The sequence below is a fragment of the Conger conger genome, chromosome 4 (assembly GCF_963514075.1).
Source record: "Conger conger chromosome 4, fConCon1.1, whole genome shotgun sequence".
NCBI lineage: Eukaryota > Metazoa > Chordata > Actinopteri > Anguilliformes > Congridae > Conger > Conger conger.
This window is the reverse complement of record NC_083763.1, coordinates 38,460,128-38,485,113: the sequence shown is the minus strand read 5'-3', so window position 1 is coordinate 38,485,113 and position 24,986 is coordinate 38,460,128. Positions and strand designations below refer to the sequence as shown.

The window sequence follows — 24,986 nt, the reverse complement described above, 5'->3', positions numbered from 1 at the left end:
TGATTGTACTCTTAAAGGGTTCTGATTTACTGCATGTTTACACTAGGACTCGGAACTATACTGTCCTCTCAGGTCCTCTTTGCACTAGTTCTTGTGTTTAATTTGCACTTTGTTGTACGTCGCTCTGGATAAGAGCGTCTGCTAAATGCCATGCAATGTAATGTAATGTAATGAAATATTACCTCTCACATATCATATACGAAGAGTTAATTTGCAAAAACGGATAAAAGCCTCTCTTACAACGAATAAACGAACAGCTGTTTGATTGATGCTCCCTGGAGTGCCCAAAAAATATGATTTAGGATGATAAATATAAACGGAGATGTAAAATAATCCCTCAAATATGTAGACGAATTGTTAAACAATACTTCATGTTATTAAATGTATTCTCATAAATAATATGGTGAACAGTCGGACAAATTGCGCTGCACTGATGCCGTTTACAATGCGTCAGTCGGGCAGATACGAGCATAGTTTCATATATTGTTATCATATTCATATATTATGTTTTATAATGTGTTTATTGTTATACATTTTTGTTCGTTTTATCTCTTAATTTTGTAACTGTGTTTTCAATGGTGCTAGACAAATAACGTGTATTATTATTATTATAATTATTATTATCATCGTCATCATCACATTCGTTGTGCAGAACTGTTCGTCATTTACAATCAATCAGGATAATTCCCACACCTGTAGCTTTTCAGAGGCAATCAAATGGCTGAAATCCCTTTTCTTGGCCTTCTTTTCAGCGTTTGCCATTGTCGTCTACGTGAAATGCATATTCATTAGGGGTGTTTCACTGCCTATTTATAGGCAACTGTGGGCGGGACATGAAGCTGGCAAAGTTGCGCCACACTTAGAGTTGATTGTGATTTATAAAGGAAAACTGGCGTGGGACGTGCATATGCACTGTTTTATAAATCAGAATATTTTCTTGCGTACGCACGTCCTAGGTTTCATGCTTACGCAACCTTTTGATGTGAATCCTAAGCACAGTTTTATAAATGAGGCCCCTGGAAGTGATGGTATGGGCCCCACACAGCCCTGATCTCAACATCATCGACTCTGCCTGGGATTACATGAAGAGACAGAAGCATTTGAGGCTGCCTAAATCCACAGAAGAACTGTAGCTAGTTCTCCAACAGTTTGGAACAACCAACCTGCCGAGTTTCTTCAAAAACTGTGTGCAAGTATACCTAGAAGAATTGAGGCTGTTTTGAAGGCAAAGGGTGGTCACACCAATTATTGATTTGATTTAAATTTTTCTTCTGTTCATTCACTCCTTCTGTTCATGCATTTTGTTAATTGATAAAAATAAACTATTAACATTTCTATTTTTGAAAGCACTCTTATTTTACAGCATTTCTTCACATCTTCCTAAAACTTTTGCCAGTTACTAGCTAGCTCTGCCTATCCTGCTAACTATGATAGCTATCCATGTAATTCATGTAGCGGCAGGCAGTAAAAGAGAATGAACAGAGAAGATGTCATGCCTCATGCCAAGATGTGTTAGGTGTTGATAGCTGCAAATCTGTAGGTAACATTACATTAAGGCCATGTTCTTTTGTAAGATTGGCGGTGACAACTACTCTACTGCTGTTGTTGGTTTAATATATACGCATTACAGGACTTAATCACATAGCTAGCTAGCTAGAAGTTGCCATCGTAGCTAAATTGTCATATTTAACATTAGATACCTATCTAGCTAACACAATTAGCTAGTAATGTTAATGTCACGTTACCACCAAGTCAGTATAGACTAGCTAGCTATGCATAGAAGCATAGAGCAAGCTAGCTATCCCAACAAGACACACCGATAGATATTTGATGGCTAGAGACTAACCAGAGATCCTTTTTGTGGTGTAAAGTATGCTACCCATTGATCCAGGGTCAGACATAATGTTCCTTAGTTACTTTGGGAAATCAGACCCTAGAGCAGCAGGGCAACTCAAGCCTGAAGTATAGATAGATACACAGTGCTTGTGTTTGCCCTATATTGTCAGTGTGGACTTGCTGCTGTTGGTACTGCACCTGCTCCCACCTGCACTGTAATCACTTCCAGGGCCATCCTGTCTGTGAAGCACTGTATATTTTGACAAAGTTGTCCAAAGTAGTTCTAACTACTTAAAAGGGAGCAATAAAAATACCTTTGCCTGCTGTCCTGGGGCTACTGTACTAATTTTTCTCAATCTTTATGTATTGTTCTGAAAATAAAAACCTTTAATGTTGAAGAACTTGAAGATGTTTTGAAGTTATTTCAATATTCATTATTCAAATGTTTGTTGAATAAAAAAACATTTGATCACAAAAAAAGAGAATGTGTTACTCACAGGTCCACCCACTCCTGTCTCCGCCCTTCAATCTTGGTTTTAATTCTTTCTGCCTTCTCTGCTGCTTTCTGGAGCCTGTCTACCACATGTCCTCCTTTCCCCCCAGACACCCCCACATGGTCTTGAGACTCACCCTCTGAAAAAATCGCATCTGAACGATGGAGACAAAGACTATGAAAAAGAGTATGGGGTTATGGGGTTAATTTAGTAGCAAGTCAAATTGTAAATATACATCTAGTTTGGCATTTATAAATCAGGAACATGCATTTCAAAATACATACATTAACTTTTTTAGCGATGAGCTCCTCTTGGCTTTGCCTGCAATTTATTGTGATGTGATGTCAGAACTAAGGGGACATTAATGACTACATGGACAAGAAAGAAAAAGGTCTGAAGTAATAGTAGCTAATGGCAACTGGCAGTTGGAAAGCTGCTGGCAGTACATCACTGTGAAGAAAAAAGAGGCGACAGGGGTGAAGCCTCTCAGAATCCGGTAACTTCTCATATTAAATTCATGCAACCGATTGCAAAAAAACTTCAGCCAGCACAATGGCAATTGTAGTGGAAACAACAAAGAGAAAAGGGCTGGAGCAGGTCTGTAGAGAAGGAAGGCTTAAAATGATGTACATACATTATATATCATTAAACCAACAGTATCTTTAAGTTCAATATTACCTTCTCTGTCTCTCTCAGCCCTCTCCACACCGCCATCCTGCCCTCCTGCGAGATAAATATAGGGAGATGGAGACAGAGTAGAGGACAGTGAAATGCAGCTCTTCACATCATCAGAAAATCTCATAATTCCTTTGAGATCACAGTGGTCCAAATCTGAGAATATATGGCAGAGAACACATAGACAGATACAATAGGAACAAGTTTTGTTGATAGCAACACAGAGACAGGAATGAAACATATGGATGGTTTTTGGTTGATGTTTTTGTTTAGCTACTAGCAGGTCTAATGAAGGAGACACGCGCCTTGAGACTCCTTTCGGCAGGCTCCCTCTACAAGCTTGAATTTTTTGTTAGTCTTGTGTATAGGTTTTTTTTTCTGTTGGGGAGGGAGGTCTGGTCTGGTCTTTGTCTGGTCTGGTTTTCGGTTTCTCTTAGGTCAAGAGAAGAATGGCAGCAACAAACACTCTGTGAATCTCTGTGAATGCACTGAAGTTGAAGCGCCATTGGCTGTGGCAATTAAAATCAATTTTCAACCAACGAGCTTGAATTATTGTACATAAACACAGATGAGTGTCAGTGAGCCTTTTTCAGTGATAGGAAGGGATTTACAATGGTCTTGTAAAAATGTTTTAACAATCTTACCTATTGCACCTTTAAACCTGATTTATACTTCTGCACTGAATCTATGCAGAGCCTGCAGTGTAGGTACTGCGTAGCTGCGTTCCCTACACTGTAGGGACACGCACCTCCTCAGAAATGTAACTACACGTCATGGTGATGCAGACCGCAACAACTGTGATTGGTCCGATTGGTAGCATTGCATTATGCATTTCCGGCTGCTCCGCCATTGATCAGTTTCAGTCACCTGTGGCTTGTCATTTGACTTGATGCCTCGTTGCCTGATTAGTAATCTGTCTTTCAAAGGTGACTTCAGAGGTGTCTTCGTAGCACGTGATTGAGATGCACTTGGAAGGCAGAAAGATGACGTTATCTGATGCATAATTACAAGCAATTTAGCTGGCTAGTGTACTTTTTCAGGTGTAAATCCAGCTACATTTGGCTTAAAAGTCAAAGATTTCAAGCAACTACGAGGTAGCCATGCTATATCCAGGTAACTCTCTCTTGACGGTTCCGGATTACGGTTTTTCTCATTGGGTTGTTGCAGCAAACTGCAGAAAAATGCAGCAACATTCATGTTAGCTAAGTAACTTCATTCTTACCTTGCTAAATCTTGCAATGATTAACATTAGTCAAGTCCGTAATGTAACATTTAAGTCTGTAAATGTTCTTCACTGGCATTGCATTCAAATGAGCCAAGGAAGCTGCTAATAAACCTTATGATAGAGAAAGTATAAATGATATCGCTGAACAAAGAGGAAGCGACCAAATAGGTGTGTGTATGTTTGATTGGGAAGTTTGGTCTGTTTAGAGTTACGTCTATGCCTGAAATAAATATAAATATACTGTAAAATGTTTTAATTATAATGAAAAAGCCAAGTTGAAAGATAAAACAAAAGCTAAGAATTTATCTGATTTTCATACATTAATTGATCTTTTATTGTACAATAAAACGTACGTATAAGTATTCAATGAATTAGGCATTAGGGGTAAATAAAATCCAAAGTACTGTCTGTAAAATATCTGTCTAATGCTGTGTGTGTGTGTGTGTAAGTTATATGTGTTTGTGTGCACGTGCCTGCGTCTTTTACATTTACATTTACATTTTTGTCATTTGGCAGACGTTTTTAATCCAAAGCGACTTACAAGTGCATAGGTTCTACCACAAGTCAAAGCATCACATCCATAACTAGGAAAGTGCACATGGAATGCTGTTCTAAACATATAGACGTCATCATAAGTGCATTTTTTTTTTTTGGGGATAGACAAGGAGGATAGGGATATCAGAACGGGGGGACGGGGGAAAATCAGGAGGGAGGACTAATGTAGAGTCTTAAGATGAGGAAGGGCCCACGAAAAAAGATCTTGCACCGAGGCCCATCCTAATTAGCTGCTGCCACTCGTTTGGCATATGCATTTGTAGTTTAGTCAGTTATGTGTCTTAGTTAAGTGCCAATTCATTGGTGTTTACTGTGCACACCTAAACTCGTCGTACTATAACACCTTGTTTGGCACAGTACTGACTGATGGTTATGTGTTCACACCTGTTCAGTGATACTTTGTGATGCCTCCGAGTGTTCTGCTGCGTTTTGATTAGTAGGAGTCTCATGTGTGTGTATATATATCTTTTTTTGTAACAAAACTATTCCCTTCACTTCTCTCAATTTGTTCCCCTTATAACTGGTCCGATCTCTGTGTGTGACATATTACATCTTGTTCGTGATCCAACAATATAACAGTTTAATTACTGCACTATTGAACAGTTGAAGCTCATTGCTCAACATTTTCCCATTTCCAAGCAACCTATTAAGGACGAGTTACTGTCTGCTTTAATGGAGCGAGAGGTTTTCCTGAAGTTTGTGAGGAAACTTCTCCCATGCCTGGTAGAGAGCAGGTTACCGTTGCTGGCGTCTAACAGAGCTTGAAGTTTATGGCCTGTTTCTGATGCAGGGTTTAGTGTCATTGGGTGATGAGAGCAGTAAAGTGCCAGTGACAATTCTGAGAGATACAGCAGCTTCCCATTTATTCTGAAGGGTGTGTTGCCCTTTTCTGACAAATCAATTGCAGCTTCTAGTGTGTTAGCACAGGGGGTTTGGAAAGATTATGTGGATGTGCCATTGCATACAGCTACCCTTCAATCAGACATACTTACAGGTCAAGTAGTGGTGGGCATATTGGTTTTCCAATAGAGGATGTGTCCTTTATTTTGGGAAATTATTTGGCTGGGGGTAAGATTTTGGTGAAGCCTGAGCTGACTGTTGTCCCTCTAGTTTCAAGTATGCTGTTCCACCACCTTTGCCTGCTGTCATGGGGCCAAGAGTGAATGATGCTCTAGGGCTTGGTGAAATGTCTATGGCACGAGAGCAGCTAGTTGAGCAGACTCTTTGAGTGTGCTGTTCTAGTAGAGGAAGTTGAGTCCGTGCCCCGTGGGTACTTTGTGAAAGGTGGTATGCTTCTGCGCAAATTGAGACCACTCATGTCAGCTCATGATGATTGGACTATGATAACACAAATTGTAGTGCCGTCAAAATAGCAAAATGAAATTCTGAGGCTTGCTCATGATAGCCAATTCGCAGGTAATTTAGGTGTAAATAAAACGTATGACCGTATTTTGCGCCACTTCTGGCCTGGTCGTTGTGTGACATTGTCAGTCGTGTCACATATGTCGAGTTGCCTGTAAACCCAATCAAATTATCTCCCCAGTGCCATTGTATCCCATTCCAGCTGGTGATGCGCCGCTTTAGTGTGTTACCATTGATTGTGTGGGTCCACTTCCACGCACCAAAGCCAGTAATAAGTGTTAACTGCCATGTGTGCATCAACTTGTTTTCCCGAGGCTATTCTGTTGCGTAAGATAATTCCCCTGGTATTTGTGAAAGCCTTGATTATGTTTTTCTCGTTGTTAGGTTTGCCCAAAGTAATTCAAACTGATCAAGGCTCAAACTTCATGTCTCAAATTTTTGCTCAGGTTCGCAAGCAGCTTGAAATATCTCACTATCACTCCAGTGCCTACCATCAGGGCATGTTGTATGTATGTTGCGTGCATACTGTTTGGAATTTGAAAAGAATTGAGATGACGGGGTTCATTTGATGATGTTTGCCGTGCGTGAAGTGGTACAGGAATCTTTAGGATTCAGACAGAGATTGTTGCCTGCACTCTAACACTTGTGAAATGTAATACGCACCTCTGGGGACTCAAATGGCCACCTTAGTTATTTATCTCACATCTACAGATGCCTTACATATAGCTGCCATACAGTTTGTCTTACACATACCTGAGGACATGTCATTCTCCTGACTGAGCTCCTTCTTGCATTGCCAAGGCCGGCCTGTTTGGCCTTCTTTCTGCAGCTGCAGAAATCTTTGTGACAATGTCAGCAGCCGGTATGTGGAGATCTTATGTTCACTTTGACAGGCCACCACAGTAATTATGTCTGACTCCAGGGACTCCCAGAACCTGCACACAACAGGAAGAAATGATGAGACACAGATGAGACGCAAGTGAAGGACACAACTGAAAGAGGAACACCTGAGAGGTAGAAGGCAAGCAATGAGCAAAGAAAGGCAAGATCAAGACATACAGAATATGCAAAGGAAATCAGGATATCACGGCAACAAAATAAGCTGAGGCAGTGCTCAAAAACTGTTAACCCGCACATCGGAACTTTTTTGAGATTGTGTGGCAACATTCCTTTGGTCAAGTGATTCTATGCGTGAATTACATACGTACAGTGAGCTCCATAACTTTTGGGATAGAGACTTTTATTTGGCACTTTCTATACACAGCCCCCCCCCCCCCCCCCCGTTTCAGTAGTTATGTTTTGTGCTTTGTGATATATCCTCATGCAATGACTGCTGGAATTCAGTGACCGATAGACATCACCAGGTGCTGAGTACCTTATCTGGTGATGTGTGCTGCATGGCCTGTAGCTTAATAATTATAGTAGTTTATTAGTTATACAGTTTGGTGAAAACAAAATGTATAACAATACCCTTTAATAAAAGCTGAGAACCTGCAACTTAACCACATTATGTTTGATTACAAATCCAAAATTGTAGAGTACAGAGCTAAATCAAGAAATAAATGTCTGTCCCAAACATTATGGAGCTTACTGTATAACTGATATAGACAGATTGACTTGTCTAAAGTAGCTAAGTGGCCAATGAAATTATCTTATTTATCCACAACAGAACACTGCTTCCTGCTGCCAATGTGCAAATCTGTCAGATACGGACTATGTGGTTGAGGTGACTGTCCAGTGAGCTGAACAAAAAGAAGAAATGCTAAGAAAAAGAAAAATGGACACACAGGGTGGTGTGCAAATTTTGTTCAGAAGCTAAAATCAAAGGAGAGTTTTCCACTGGGAAAGTATGGACCAAGCACAAACTTGAAAACCAAGAAACACAGAAAGGATGTCAATGTAGTAATTTACCACACTTGTAACATTTTAAGAACTTTGTTATATAATGTGATGTTATGTAATGTTATGGGAATGTTAACTTTGAGCTGGGTATCTGTCTGTACATGGCTATCAAGTTTACAAGGACAAAAGAAAATGTGAGTGATGCAGACATTTGCTGAAATGGTAACCTGGATACTGAAAATTAGTTTACTTGCAATGACACACATTTAACATAACATATGTTCCTCCCCGTGCTTTTCTCTTTGTGTGTTGTGGAACTATGTGTGCTTGCCATGCTTGTTTCTGTCTCCCCTGGAGAAGATGTCACAGACCCGTTCCAAAGATCTAAGTTGGAGGACACACTCCAGATGCATGCAGCTTTCCTGGAGATGCATGTTGCCAAGGATGCCATGCAAGGTCGTGGGGCCTGTTATGAGGATGTGGGGATTGTTGCATTTTTAAAAAGATGCAGAATTATAAATATTGAAGTGCAACCTGACTGCTGCTGCTTAGACCTACCGCTTTGTTTTCTATACTGTAACTTACTTGCTTGTTATCTGTAGCCTTTGTGTTACTCAGTTATAGGAAACTATTTAGGATAACAGTGCAGGTTGTAAGGACAATAAAAGATCACCCCAATTCCAACATCAGACCATCTACGAGGGATTAGAGATTTTAAACAGAGATACGCTTTTTTTCCTGCACTCGTGTGGGTTTTCGTCTCCCACTGATTACCCGGTGAGATTCTGCAACCTGTATATATGCTTAGATTATAACTAACAACTTAACATAATTTATAGTTTTAAAACATTGCCTTTTCTGTGAATAAACGCCTGCTTGCTTTTTAACACATCCCGTTTGACTCAACTGGGTCTTTCAAGCTGTAGTTATTGTTGAAGTGGTTTTGTGTTACGGCCACTAGCGTACACCTGGTTACTGTAATGCAGGTGGCTTGTGGGTCGTAACACATAGCATAACATAACACAATGATAATGACAAGCCATTCAGCCCAGCAATGCATTTTCCTACCACAAAACTGTACCTATGCTTAGTTTACCAAAAATCTAGTTGGTATCTTGCACCGTATCAAGCCTGGTCTTCAAAATCCCCAGTGTTTCTGCCTCCACGACATGTCCTGGCAAGCTATTCCACAGAATAACTACTATGTGTGAAAAAATACTTCCAAATGTCTGTGCATAATCCATTTATCCTCATTCTGCTAACTAAACTCAACCTGAAGAATCTCCTGTTGTGCTGTTATCCCTTTAATTAATTTAACCGTTCACATAGGGGAATGAATATAGAGAAGTGCGTAATTGCAGGATTTGGATTTGCTACAGATAAACCTGTAATTGTACTGGCTAATGGGGATAACAGGGCTCTGGTTAACCTAATTTTGAAATGAAGTACCATTTTAAATGTGATGCATTAGGGTGAGTAATCTTTTCTCCGTAATCCATATTCCATAATTATATATGTGAATAAAACGGTTTTGTATTTGGAGAGATTTGGGGACATCTGGGTGCAGTTTTGGGAAAACTCATGTGGAATGTGAATGACAGGTTGACATCAAGTTTGTACACAAATATAAGGTAGTTCTGTGTTGGTTTTTTACTTAGAAATTGAGATATTCAGTGTTACACAATAAAAACAAGGCGCTCTTTTTGGTATTTTAGTGTATCTTTTGTGTACACTATATGTACATGCTCTGACTTAAATTTTTTCTGTCTCAACTTTCCAAATGGTGCAGCCCTCTTCTTTAATGTAAGTCAACTATGTGTGTGCAGTAAATAGGTTTTGAGATAATGATAGGGCAGAATTGCCCACGGGGGGTCTGGTGGAAGTTGAAGTTGAGGTTGGGGTCAAAGTTGAGGATTGAGCACTGGAGGGCTTACATATAGTCCTCAATGAGAAACAGGTGGAATCAGTGAGAGATGATGAAAATGCATTGTGCCTACACATGGACAGCCCATATTGCCCATATTGCCCTCTAACGACAAGCAGGTCGTAAGACAGCAACATAGAGAGAATGCCTACAAGAGTTGACAGACAGGTGAGACAGATAAGATTAAGGATAAAAAATGGTTACCGGTCCTGCAATTTCTTTAGGCCGACCCTGTGCCACTCCGCCTCCCAGGCCAGCTCTCTCTGTACCTCTCGAATCTGCTGGGCAGTCAGCCACTCAGCCTGTTCCCGAAACCGAGGGTCCAGTTCTAGCTCCTGCCACACAACCATACAGATGCAGTTAATTCAAATGCAAGCAGGATTCTGCTTGTCAGGGTGTCGCTGATGTTGTAACTAATGGTTGACAAGAACAGCAGGAGGCACAAGGAGGTGCATTTGTCCATGTCAGCCATTTTGAAAGTTCTATTTAATAGACTAGTGGTATTTTTTAGCAAATGATTCATGACTTAACAAAGATAAGAACAACAAGAGGCAGTTAAATAAATAATTAAATAAATATACAGTGGTTGTTTCATTTACCATTTTGCCTCTGTGGCAAGCACTTTAACTGTCCACATTCTACACTGACACAATGACAGAAATAGACCAGTAACATTAACTGTCTCCCGTCTTTCACATTTTTAACATTTTCCGAAATAACTTTTGTGCAGCGAAGATAACTTAACCAGCCATAACCAGCCTGTATAACAATAGAAATTAATCACATTTCCTATGCTAATTGAAGATAAAGAAACCAGAAATGTAGAAGACATATTTTGTATATGACATCAAGTGTGTGACAACTGAAGAAACTGTAATATCAGGGGTACACACAAAGAAATATTGATTACCTAATTCATTTATTCATATTAATGAACTACCATGTCTGAGCGAACATTTTGGCAAAGCCTTCTCAAGTTGGCTTTTCCAAAACCTTAACCTAGTTGTCCCCACTTTGTTTCTGAGTTAATTTGTCAGTGAAAAAGTGCATAGCTATAGCCTACCTTCATGCAGCACAGTTAATACACCGTCAGTGGTTTAGCTAGAGATCGTATTCAAAACTTATCATTAGGTAAAATAAGTCAGATTCCTATAAGTGAATATAACGTTATTATAACACTTCATAACGTTATTCCTTAGCAAACGTAATGATTTCAGTATGATTGATGCCCATCAGCAGGGCATTATTACGTCAAGTTAATGTGCTACCACCATATTCTATTAATGGACAGCCGTTCAGAGGAATCTTAAGTTTGAATGATACAGGCACTAATTCATACAAAATGTAATGGAAAAGGGGCTTATGTTTCAGCAAGTCCTCGAGCGTAGGGGAGACTTTGTCATGGACCTGGCATGTCAGCTGTGTGAAATTAACATTACGGGTTCGATCCTTGCTTCCATCTAAACCACGAAAGTGGTGTGTTCTCTGTAGAGAGACTGTGCGAGAAGAGTGGTAAAGCACACTCCAAATAGTTTTTTCTCAATGCGCATATAATATGCCTCAATTCATTCACCATTAGCACAAAAAAACTGCAATACTGTATGTTTATTCCAGCATTCCCTCACATAGAGGCAGCAGCTGCACAGCATCACTGCTAGAATTATCTATGCTGTGCTTGGAGGAAAATTAATACATTTGTTGAAATAAACAAGTAAAACTATATATATCTATATATATATATATATATATATATATATATATATATATATATATATATATATATATATATATATCCTGCAAAACATTTTTCCCCCACACAGTATGAGTATGACATGGATCGTTCACCATATTATTCATGCGTGTAGTTGTGCCATAGGGTTATGCTCATTTACTTTTAAGTTGACATTTCATATTCAATGGCTTCAGTGTTATTTGTTTCACTGACATCACACTTTGGCTCCCTACAGGTGGCATTTAACTGTGTAAAGGCTTATGGCTAAAGTATTTTGCCTTTCATTGGAGACAGGTGTATTTGCCTCTTCTAGCAGTGTTTATGCTGCTTCTTATTTCCCAATAAAAATTGATTGATTGATTGAACAGAAAACACATTGTAACATGCCCAAACAAATAATTCACATTTTTAGAAAACAAGTTATAAAGAAAAGGAGGTGACTAACTACCAAAACTATGCAAAATGTAACTAACTACCTGCTTCAGAAATTAATCGCATATTTCTAAGCTGAGCCTAACGGAGATAACATCTTCCATCCATCCATCCATCCATCCATCCATCCATTATCCTAACCCGCTGATCCTGAACAGGGTCACAAGGGGGCTGGAGCCTATCCCAGCATACATTGGGAGAAAGGCAGGAATACACCCTGGACAGGTCGCCAGTCCATCACAGGGCACACACACACCATTCACTCACACGCTCATACCTACGGGCAATTTAGACTCTCCAATCAGTCTATCCTGCATGTCTTTGGACTGTGGGAGGAAACCGGAGTACCCAGAAGAAACCCATGCAGACACGGGGAGAACATGCAAACTCCGCACAGAGAGGCCCGGCCGACAGGGATTCGAACCCAGGACCTCCTTGCTGTGAGGCGGCAGTGCTACCCACTGCACCATCCGTGCTGCCGAGATAACATCTTTTTAATGATAATTAGACTAGCTTGTTGCTCGCGAGGCTAATAATGACAAAATTACAGCATGAAGGTAGCAACTGGTCCTACTGACCTACTTCATAGTTTTTTAATGGATATATAACAGTTATAAGTAAGTGTTGTTTAATCGTGGTTTCATAATTAAAACAGTGCCTACCTGAGTAATATCATGCATCGTAATCGAACTGGGGATGCGGTGCTTTACAAGTTTGTACTCGGAATGTCGGACGATGCAATGCATTTATTTGGGGGGAGGGGGGTTGGAGAGGTAAGTACAATTAAATTGATAAGGTGTAATTTTTCATGGATACTATACATTTTGATAGAATTTCAATAACAAATAAATAAAAAATAAAATACAATTATCACCAGCCAAAAAAGGGCACTTTTTGAAAAAGGGCAAAAGGGCAGAGGCTCAAGGACCCCCTGTGCACTTATGCTTATGGCAGAACCAAATTATATGAATGACATTTATCAGTACCTATCAGCTCCCAAGGGCCATGATCCCACCATCAGCCAACCAGCTGCAACCGACATTGGAGAGCCCTACTAGGTGTCATGGGGTTCTCCTGGTTTCTGCTACAACTTACTAATGTGCTCATTGATTTGGTGAAAACGTCTCAACCCATTATGCCACGTAACCTTTGTCAGTTGCAACAACAATCACAGCATTCCACTGCTCTGTACTGCACAACCAGGTCTCACTGCATTATTCTACCCTGCACTCTACCAGCAAGTCTCACTGCACTAGACTGGTCTGTACTGCACAAAGTAGTGCATTTTTTCCACTAGCCGTGTGTAGTTGAACTCAAGTATTGTTTCTGTGTTTTTTGCGTGTGAGCAGTAGGTAATAAGGAAACCTTGTTAGGCTCTCAGCTGTTATTAGCAAATCTAGTATGTTTCTCACCAGCCGCTCAGCTGTTATTCTGATTAGGTGATCAGAATCAGTTAGATACTTTTGACACTGCAATTGTTAGGATAATTATTAGATCGCTAGTTTGCATTAGTAATTAGCAGTTTATATAGACGTGCTCAGAGCGGCTCCCTCCCATTTTGGAATGGTATGGTGTGTCAGCACCCCATTACAGTCTGCTCTCTCCCCTTCAGAACGCGCTTCCAGCGATGTGGCCCTCCACGGCGACGGAACCCCACCAACCTCTGCTACCCCTCACTGACCCCCTGTGACAACTTCACAGTTGCAGGGGGGCTATGGAACTGCCAATCTGCCACACGGAAGGCTGACTTCATTACTGGTTATGCCTCCCTCCTGTCCCTACAGTTCCTTGCCCTCACCGAGACCTGGATTACACCAGAGAACACCGCCACCCCCGCTGCCCTCTCATCCTCCTTCTCCTTCTCACACACCCCCCGGCCTCTGTCTCTGGCCGTGGAGGTGGCACTGGCTTGCTGATCTCCCCTTCCTGGAAATTCTCTGCGTTTTCTCTCACTGACCTATCCCTATCCACCTTTGAATGCCACGCTGTCTCAATTACTCACCCTTTTAAACTTTATATTGTCGTCGTTTATCGTCCTCCGGGGGCCCTGGGAAGTTTCCTTGAAGAGCTTGACACTCTACTCAGCTCATTCCCTGAGGATGGCACCCCACTTATCCTCCTGGGAGATTTCAACATCCACCTGGAAGCCTCCCAGTCTGCTGCCTTCTTACGACTACTTCACTCCTTTGACCTCTCTCTGCAGCACTCTCCCCCAACTCACAAGGCTGGAAACCTTCTCGACCTGATCTTCTCGACTGCTCCTCTTCTAACCCCACTGTTACCCCTTTACACAAGTCCGATCACCACTTCATTTCCTTCTCCATCCCCCTAGCCCCTCTGCCTCCCTCCCCTTCTCTCACCCCCACTGTTTCTGTCCGCTGTAACCTCCGCTCTCTATCACCCTCCTCCCTTGCCCCCAGAGTCACCGCTTCCCTCCCTCCTCTTGAATCCTTCTCCAAACTACCCACTGATCCCGCATCTTCTGCGCTGCTTTCCTCTCTCTCCTCAGCCCTTGACTCTCTCTGTCCTCTTGTCTCCCGGCCTGCTCGATCCTCCCCTCCCAGCCCATGGGTTTCTGACCTTCTACGTTCCTCCAGGCCCAGCCTACATGCAGCTGAGAGGAAGTGGAGGAAATCAAAAGACCCATCAGACCTGTCTTCCTACCAGTCTCTCCTGGCGGAATTATCCCCACTATCACCACTGCCAAAAGAAATTACTTCCAAAAAAAAATCCAGAATTCCACTTCTAACCCTTGTCAACTGTTCTCCATTTTCTCCTCCTCTCAGCACACCTCCCCCACCATCTCAGTCCTCGCTCACTGCTGATGACTTTGCGGTATTTTTTGACGAGAAGGTTGCAGATATCTGCAGCACCTTCGCAACCACCACCACTTCTATGCCTGCTTCCCTTTCTGTGTCTGCCCCGTTTCCCCTCTTTCTGTCCCCTTACAGATGCTGATGTGTCTCACCTCCTGCTCTCCCACCACCCGACTACTTGTGCCCTGGACCCCATCCCCTCAAACCTCTTTCAGGCAATCACGCCTGACATCCTCCTGTTTGTCACCTCCCTTGTTAACTCCTCTCTGTCCTCTGGCTGCTTTCCCTCATCATTCAAGAGGGCCTACATCACCCCGTTCCTAAAGAAACCCACTCTAGACCCCTCCTGCATTCAAAACTACTGTCCGGTATCTCTTCTTCCTTTTCTATCCAAATCCATTGAACGAGCCGCCTCCAACCAACTCTCTTCCTTCCTCTCACAGAATAACCTGCTGGACCCCCACCAGTCCGGCTTCAGACCTGGCCACTCGACAGAGACTGCACTCCTCTCCTTCAATGAGTCCCTTCAGGCTGCACAAGCAACCTCTCTCTCCTCTGTCCTGATCCTTCTTGATCTCTCTGCGGTGTTCGACACGGTCAACCACTCCATCCTCTTAGCCTCCCTGGCATCTACAGGGATCTGTGGCACAGATTTGGATCAAATCTTATCTCTCAGGCCGGTCCTCCCAGGTGTCCTGGGCTGGAGGAGTGTCAACCCCTCACCCCCTTGTTACAGGAGTCCCCCAGGGCTCAGTCCTCGGACCCCTCCTCTTCTCCATCTACACGAGATCTCTTGGCCCCGTTATCTCTGCTCATGGCATCTCCTATCATTGTTATGCCGATGACACCCAACTCTTTCTCTCCTACCCCCCATCAGACACACAGGTCTCTACCTGTATCTCCGCCTGCCTGAGAGACATCCAGAGCTGGATGGGCAACCACCATCTAAAGCTCAACCCAGGTAAGACAGAGGTAATCTTCATCCCTGCTTTAACCTCTCCCTTCTCTGATTTCTCCATCTCACTAGGGGATACCACAGTGACCTCATCCCCTAGTGCAAGAAACCTTGGAGTGGTGATGGACAACAGGCTATCCTTCTCCGGGAACATCGCTACGGTGACCCCGGCGTGCAGGTTCTTCCTGTACAACATCCGGAGAATCCGACCCTTTCTCACCACCTACTCCACTCAGCTCCTTGTTCAAGCAATGGTCCTGTCCTGCCTGAACTAGTGCAATTCTCTGCTGGCTGGCGTTCCAGCATCTGCCATCAGACCCCTACAACTGATCGAGAATGCTGCAGCCCGTCTGGTATTCAATGTTCCCAGAGATTCACGTCACCCCCCTGCTCAGCAACCTCCACTGGCTGCCTGTTATGGCTCACATCAAATTTAAAACTTTGGTGCCCGCATACCAGGCAGGTAAAGGATCAGCCCCTGTATATATTCAATCCCTTATCAAGACCTATACACCAACAAGACCCCTCCGTTCTGCCACTTCGTGCCGTCTGGCGCTTCCCCCTCGCCATACCTGCACTTCACGCTCACGACTGCGGTCTGTCCTGGTCCCACGGTGGTGTAATGACCTCCCAGTGGATATCAGAACGGCAGAGTCTCTGACCTCCTTCAAGTGCAGACTGAAGACCCATCTCTTCAGGCTACACCTTTCCCTCCCCAACTCACCACCATGATTAGCCTTAGACTGTAATGGCACTTATGTATAGATTGTACAGACATTGTTACTTGTATAGGTACTGTTGTTTTTTTATTGGCTGTTGTATTGTTGTATTCTAGCTGCCAACTGTGGTATGCTAGTTTGAAAGTTGATTGTACTCTTCAAGGGATCTGATTATCTGTATGTTTACACTAGGACTCAGAACTGTACTGTCCTCTCAGGTCCTCTTTGCACTAGTTCTTGTGTTTGATTTTCACTTTGTTGTACGTCGCTCTGGATAAGAGCGTCTGCTAAATGCCATGTAATGTAATGTAATGTAATGTCTCACTGCATTAGACCGGTCTGTACTGCACAGCCATGTCTCACTGCATTAGACCGGTCTGTACTGCACAGCCATGTCTCACTGTACTACACTATTCTGCACTGAACCAGGGGGTCTCGCTACATTACACTGCTGCACAATATATATACTGCACAACCAGGTCTCATTGCATTACGCTGCACTAAAATAAGCAACCAGGTTCCATTGCATTACACTGCTCTGTACTGTACAACCATGTTTCATGAAATTACACTGCTCTGTATTGTTTCATTGCATTATGTTGCTCTATACTGTATAAGCAGGTTGAACTGAATTACACTGCATTACTGCACAATCAGCTCTCATTATACTACACCGCTCTGTTATGTACAACCAGATCTCACTGCATCTTCATTATGCTTCTTTGTACTGTACAACCACAACCAGGTCACACTGCATTACATTGATTGCTCTGTAGTGTACAACCAGGTGTCATTGCATAACACGGCCCTATACTGTATAACCAGGTCTCACTGAAATGACACTGCATTTGGGTTTACGTACCATTTGCTTTAAACGGTTATGCTCTGGCAGGCTCTGGTTGTACTGTAGTTGCTGTTTAAATTGGCTCTGCAGCTCCACAAGCTTCCTCCGCCGCTCCTCCTTCCTCTGCTCTGCCTCACGACGCATACGATCCAGCTCTGTTCTCTGCTTTGCAGTTTCAATGCTACAAGTGTGCACACACATAACATTCATGCCCACCCATCCACGTTCCATCCCGCACAGGTGAATACAAGCCAATATATGTTTGGGTAGTTAAATGGATAATGGCATTCGAGAGGAGGTAGCAATACTTGCCTGTAAGCACTGGCATCCATTATATCTGGTACCACCTTCTCCGCTTCGATTCCAAACTGTTTACACCAGCAATAACAGTGAAAACCAGTGAAACGGTCAAAAACAGTCAGAACCATCCCAGAAATTTATTCAGCCAGTACACATCTTTTTTTTTATCACCACCCTTTATTTACTCACTGTTAACTTCAATCCATTCACTCACTCATTCCACCGCAGAAACTCACAGTGGGGGAGGGTACTTTTGCATGGCTGGGACCCAGGGCTTTGGCCAACTCCTCCTGGGTGAGCAGGCTAAAGACAAAGATGTTGCCGTCCTCTCCCGTCGTCAGAACATACTGATCATCATAGCTGCAGCGCACACTGCACAGATGGCCGTTCTGGTTGTCATGAACACTAAGGGCCCAGAAGGCATCAAGGGACATCATGCTTGGTTCTTGCGGCTGTATGGGGTACACCTTGATCTGCCCACTCCACATGCCACACAGAAAGAACTTCCTGTTGGAGCTGAGACAGAAGCACAGATACGGACACACTCACACACTGTAAATCCAAATTAGTTCAGTCGACTCGAATAGTTTTGAGGAAACTGATTGTGTCAAATACAGTGCACTGCATAGTTTGGGTCAAAGACCCATAATGTCATGATTTACCTCTGATTTGCCACAATTTTGAATTTGGAACAAATTAAAATGTGGTTAAAAAAAATTTTTTAGATTAAGATTCTATTGTAATCTTTAATATTTAATATTGATTTTATTAAAGTGTACTTTTATACATTTTGGTTTCACCATATTGTATACTAATATATGAATTGTTGTTTCAATTAATATATTAGTATACAAGATGTTATTATTGTGACTATTGTACTTATTGTGTGCTGCGCATTGCAATACAAAGCAGAGCTTTGTAGTGCAAAAGCACACAGCTTAATATTCTCAGCCATACTTCATAATTTTATTTAATTTTATTTAATTGTGTGCTGCGCATTGCAATACAAAGCAGAGCTTTGTAGTGCAAAAGCACACACCTTAATATTCTCAGCCATACTTCATAATTTTATTTATTTAATTTTCTTCCTTCAAAAGTTCGGCATGCTACTCCTCCCACAGCTTTGAGAAATCCCAGGCAAGATAGATATCAAAACGACCGGAATAGATTGGAATCGATGGGAAAGACTTTTCTCAATTCTGCGACATCTCGTTTTCTTACGAAATGCGAAAAACCGACCGATTTTTGCCCATAGGAATGAATGAGAATTCGTTAAAAAAAATCTCATAAATTGATCAAACCCACCCCTCTTTGGAGCCACACCACTTTGTCATACTTTGTCGCAGAAATGTGATTAAAGGTTTAAACGGGTCACAAGACTTTGAACTGTGTTGATCTAAAGACACTTTTTGATATCTTCTACGGTTTATTTAATTTTATTTAATTGTGTGCTGCGCATTGCAATACAAAGCAGAGCTTTGTAGTGCAAAAGCACACACCTTAATATTCTCAGCCATACTTCATAATTTTATTTATTTAATTTTCTTCCTTCAAAAGTTCGGCATGCTACTCCTCCCACAGCTTTGAGAAATCCCAGGCAAGATAGATATCAAAACGACCGGAATAGATTGGAATCGATGGGAAAGACTTTTCTCAATTCTGCGACATCTCGTTTTCTTACGAAATGCGAAAAACCGACCGATTTTTGCCCATAGGAATGAATGAGAATTCGTTAAAAAAAATCTCATAAATTGATCAAACCCACCCCTCTTTGGAGCCACACCACTTTGTCATACTTTGTCGCAGAAATGTGATTAAAGGTTTAAACGGGTCACAAGACTTTGAACTGTGTTGATCTAAAGACACTTTTTGATATCTTCTACGGTTTTTACAAAATCACAGTTTATGTTTTATGAAATTTTTGTGATTTTCAGATTTTCAGCGTGGCTTTAGAGTGCGGTGACATCACCCACTCTAGCATTCAGCCCTTCTAAATTTTATCAAAAATATTCAAGACATTCTCATCTTACTCCCACAGCTTCTACTCTACAACAACAATTTATACATCAAAATGTAGAGAAACTTGTCCTCTCTCATGCAATGTTACTTCCATTGAGATAGGACTCACGGTTTTTTAATAAAATGCCCAAAAGTGTAGAGAGTGCCGGATCCAGCTCTCATTGACTCCAATGTTATCTGAAGCGTCAACTGCGGCGTAAAGTAGGCACAATATGGTGATTTATAAACTGTCACCGCTCCTGTATTTTAAATCCTACAGACACATCTCATAGATCGGAATCGCCATTGAAGTCTTGGGTCGCTCAAAATACAAAAATAAATTAGATCTGACTTATACCTCTCTCTCTCTCTCTCTCTCTCTCTCTCTCCGAATCACCAGAGACAAACGCGCGTGCTGGTTGCCTTAGCAACGGCCCTGACACATAGCCGCAGCATTCACAGCCTGTGACCGGAATAGAACCGGAAGTAGCCGAAGCTAGCGCTAGCCTTGGCTAGCTTCCCATGTTATCTGAGTGGTAAACTGCAGAGTAAAATAAATAAAATATGGCGATTTTTAAACTGCCACAACTCCTGCATTCTAAATCCTACCGACACATCTCATAGATCGATCTTGCCACTGAAGTCTCGGTTCACTCAAAATGATTTTTTAAAAATGTGAGTTATAGTTTTCAAGATACAGCGATTTGTTTGACGTTAGCTTCGGTGCTAGCTTTCGTTAGCTTCGTTGCGCTAGCTTGCGTTAGCTTTGGCGCTAGCTAGCTTAACTAACTAACTGACGGTCTGACTAACTGATTAACTAAGTGACTGTTACTAACTGATTAACAAACTAACAAGTTAGCTGACTGACTGACTGACTAACTAACTAGCTAGCTGACTGGCTAACTAGTTAGCTGACTGATTAACTAACTAACTAGCTAGCTAGCTGACTGGCTAACTAGTCAGCTGACTGGCTAACTAAGCTCAGCTGATTAGTGAACTGTCACTGTAATTTATATTTACCAAAACTAATGCAGTGTAATATTCTATAAAGTTTTTATTATTTTAGAGAGGTGTTGATTTGGTTGGTTGTTATCTGTAGTTTGTGATGCTGTTGAACTGTATGTATGTTCTGCCTCTGCCTAACACGTCTAACTAAGTAATTAATAAGAATAATGAACTAAATAACTAGCTAACTGACTGACTCCATCCTGTCCACATTATATGAAAATACCGAGGTTTTTAACTGTTTTATTTCTATGTCCATGTCTTAATGGTTGTGCTAACTGTAACAGGAGGGTGGGTGTGGTTGAGCAACCCATACTTAGCCAGACAACGCCACCTTGGGAATTGTACCCTTATACTGCCCAGACCACCCTAGCAACCACCCAGAACACCCTAGCAACTGCCCAGAACACCTTAGCAACCGCCCAGAACACCCTAGCAACTGCCCAGAACATGTGTATAGATGAGGATGTCTATTTTTGTGAGGACCAAATTTTGTTTTAGATCTGTGTGTGTGTGGCCTATGAACTTATCATAATGGCAAATACACACACACACACAAGTGTATAGATGAGGTTCTCCATTTTTGTGCGGACCAAATTGTGGGTTACATCTGTGTTTGTGTGAGGGATGGGCACCAGCAGCAGCACACTTAAAATTTCCCTGGAATTTTTTCTAGTTTTTTTATTACTATTTTATTTGTACTTATCTCAACCTGTCTGAGGAGAGTGCAAGGAGAGGGAGGTTGAGACGGAGAGGTAGGGGACGGGAGACAGACGGGGGAAGGTGTAAACTGTTTTTTTTAGGATAAAAATATATTAAGCAAAATGCAGTATTTACATAGTACCCATAATAAAATTTTGTTTCCATGGAATTGTAAAGGGATCCAGAACCCTCTAAGCAACAACTCCTACACTTCCAACTTTAAAGCACCCAAATTACCAGAGAAAGAAGCACTGTAGTGGCACAAAGGCCAGATGGCACTACAATGGACAAAGAGCTCATGGTGTCTGTCACTTCTAGACCTGGAGCCATCTCACGGCCTGTCTGAGGAGACATTTCTATGGGTGACTTTGGCTCAGGTGGTAAGAACAGTAGTCTGGTAGTCGGAGGGTTGCCAGTTCGATCCCGCCCTAGGTGTGTCGAAGTGTGCCTGAGCAAGACACCTAACCCCTAAATGCTCCTGGCGAACTGGTTGGTGCCTTGCATGGCAGCCAATCGCAGTTGGTGTGTGAGTGTGTATGAATGGGTGAATGAGAAGCATAAATTGTACTGTGCTTTGGATAAAGGCGCTATATAAATACCAACCATTTACCAGAAGACCACTTCTCAGATTGCGTCTTCAGTGGAAAGAGCTGAGTCTGCTGTTTCAAACTGTGTCCAGAATAATGCTTGGTTATGTGTGAAGAATTTAAGGTTTTATTTCCTGGTATTTACCCTAGATGTGTTAAACTACTTAATCTGGGCAACAACGAAAACCTGTCAGTCATACATTTCAATACTTTTGCGCACTTAAAAATTGGGTGGTCAAAATGATAGAAATAGTGATATGTTCAAAACTGTTGAACAAATCTGAATCTTTCATCTCAGGTACAAACCTAGCCGTTCCAATACTTTTGGAGGGCACTGTATGTTGGAGCTCAGTACATAAACATGTATGTTCCAAGGGGAAATCTATATGTACTAGATGGGGCATACATATTGGATGGGGTTATGAGTTGGATATGTAAGCATGTATGTTCTGTGGCTGGTGCATTATGGATGAAGTTTATGAAATGCAAGGTTATCTGTCTAATCATAGTAAGAGGGGCCATCACCTTTGACTCATACAGGGCGGCCTGTACTGTAGTGGGTAAGGTACATGACTGGGACCTTCAAGGTCGGTGGCTCGATCCCCGGTGTAGCCACAATAAGATCTGCACAGCCATTGGGCCCTTGAGCAAGGCCCTTAACCCTGCATTGCTCCAGGGAAGAATTGTCTCCTGCTTAGTCTAATCAACTGTAAGTCGCTTTGGATAAAAGCATCAGCCAAATGACATGACATGGCATGAATAAGCAATTTACACTATAGTGATAGATCAAATCTGAAGAGCATGGCAGAGTACAAAGTCTCTTTGTTGTTGTCAGCTGTCTTGAAAGTTCCCCTATGTCTCTGCACGAGGGGGGTGCAATTAGCATGTCCCCCCCATACATTCCTATAGGAGTCTGGTTTGCATGTATGCTGACTGGGGTGTGCACCTCTGTGAGAACCATTCATTGTATTGGTCTCTTATACGGTTTTGGGGTAACATTGTTAGGTGACGGGCATATTGATAAGTTTGCTAGCCAGATGTGCAGCTGCTCCGGGATAGCTGTTTGCATCAGTGTCCAGGTGGATCTGAGTGTCGTTTTACATAAATGACAAAGGGGTCATAGTCCGGGATATTTAGATGGCTTCTCTCATGTTTTGAAAAGTAAATATTTTAATAACTATTGAGGTTCAGAACACTTTCTAGACCTATATAATGAACATGGGTGCACAAGTGGGTTTTGCCAAAAAAAACTGCCAGGAAAACTATCCACACACATTTCGAATTACGAATATCAATTTTGTTCAGAAAGACCCAAGGAATCAGAGCAAAAAAGACTTTTGATTATAGACCACATTATTACAAGTTATGGGCCAAAAATGTAAATTGTTGTATTACGGTGCTACCATCTGACAATCAGGTGTAATTGCAATAACTTCAGTAGTGGGGCAGAATAGGAACATATATCCAAAGTTCCATGTCTCCAGCACCTACAGTTTTTGCTGCCCATTCAGTTTTGGGAAGGAATAATAATTTCAAAATTTAATATAAATGCAAGTGGTAATTAACAGGGGGTCCAAGCATCATGTGCCAATAATCAACTTTCAAGCTTTAAAGACATATATTGGATGAATGCTCAAAAAAATTCCAATACAATTTTTGCACCCCTGGTCAAAAAGCCTTTTACAATTAATATCTATGTGAACAGAAGCAAACCTGTGCTTGGTTGTATAAAAAGTGTTTCCGTTAACTCTGACACTTAAGGGTTGGTTTCCCCCCTCAGTTAAGGGAATTATCTGACGGAGTTGCATATAAACCCTTAGAAATTTTTCTTAAGGGAAACAATTAAGTGCAAAATTTGACTGTAACCATGGAGGCATTATCTCATCGGTTACGATCATTGACTGTAGATCAGAAATATTATTTGGCTTCCTTGCATGTACGGCATGTCTGAGATCTCTCCACAGATTTTCAACAATCTTCAACTCTGGGGACTGTGGTGGCTATTCCAAAACCTTCATCCGTATTTCCTGGAGGTACTTAATGGTTGATTTTGAGCTATGATTTGGATGATTGTCTTGCTGGAACACCCCAACCTCTCTTCAACTTCAATGTCTGGACTGACGTTTGAATATTAGCCTCTAGAATGTCTTGATATTTGGTGGAATCCATTCTTCCTTCCACTCATACAAGATTTCTTGTGCCCCCAGCTGCCACACAACTGCAAAGCGTAATGGATCAACCTCCATGCTTCATGGTGCTTTTCACTACAAAGGGTTTCACCCTTTTTTGGTGGTGACCAAAAAGTTTTTCTGTCAGTCCAAAGCACAGTGTTACAAAAGGCTTCAGACTTCTCAATGTTTACTTTTGCATACTTTAGACATTTAATTTTGTGTTCAGGTCTTTCTTTCTGGCAACTCTGCTATGTAGGTCTTTCTGGTTTAAAGTATATTGTATAGTTGTCCTGTGAACTGTGTTTGCTACTATTTTTTGCAGTGATGTGTGGGATACTTCTGAACATTTCTCACCAGGTCTCGGGCCATTCTATGTTAAATCTTTCTTGGTCTTCCAGACCTTGCCTGGACTCCCATTTATCTTCCATTTTCAGTCGCGGAATTATACTCACCTGACTCACTGAAGCTCTAACAAGTAACTCACCTAGGTCTGGGTCTTAGTAATCATCTTTTTAAAAAGTGACAAAGAATAATAAAGCTATCTTGCTTTAAAATTTGCAGAATATAATATATATATATATATATACCTTTTATTGAACCCTGTGGGGAAATTTGGCCTCTGCATTTGACCCATCCTAGATATTAGGAGCAGTGGGCAGCCACAGAAAGGTCTCATGTTTAATTCTATACGATTTAGACTTTGGTAGAGACTATCACAGACACTTTTTCCCAAATTTCAACCTGATTAGTCATATGGTTCAATCCATATGGGAATTATTAGGATTTTTTGTCACGTTTCATGCTTGTCACGT

At 41.7% G+C, this 24,986-nt stretch overlaps 1 protein-coding gene across 1 annotated transcript in view; it reads right to left on the bottom strand.

The window, feature by feature from the left end:
• Positions 1-24,986, bottom strand: part of LOC133127234 (cilia- and flagella-associated protein 44) — a 192,887-nt gene that overhangs the window by 59,956 nt on the left and 107,945 nt on the right. The window contains exons 17-23 of the mRNA XM_061239961.1: positions 17,948-18,227; positions 17,724-17,779; positions 17,430-17,592; positions 10,118-10,248; positions 6,901-7,082; positions 3,009-3,053; positions 2,334-2,484 (exon numbers count right to left, since the gene is read on the bottom strand). Of these exons, the coding sequence (XP_061095945.1) occupies positions 2,334-2,484; positions 3,009-3,053; positions 6,901-7,082; positions 10,118-10,248; positions 17,430-17,592; positions 17,724-17,779; positions 17,948-18,227 (1,008 nt within the window). The remainder of the gene's footprint in view (positions 1-2,333; positions 2,485-3,008; positions 3,054-6,900; positions 7,083-10,117; positions 10,249-17,429; positions 17,593-17,723; positions 17,780-17,947; positions 18,228-24,986) is intronic.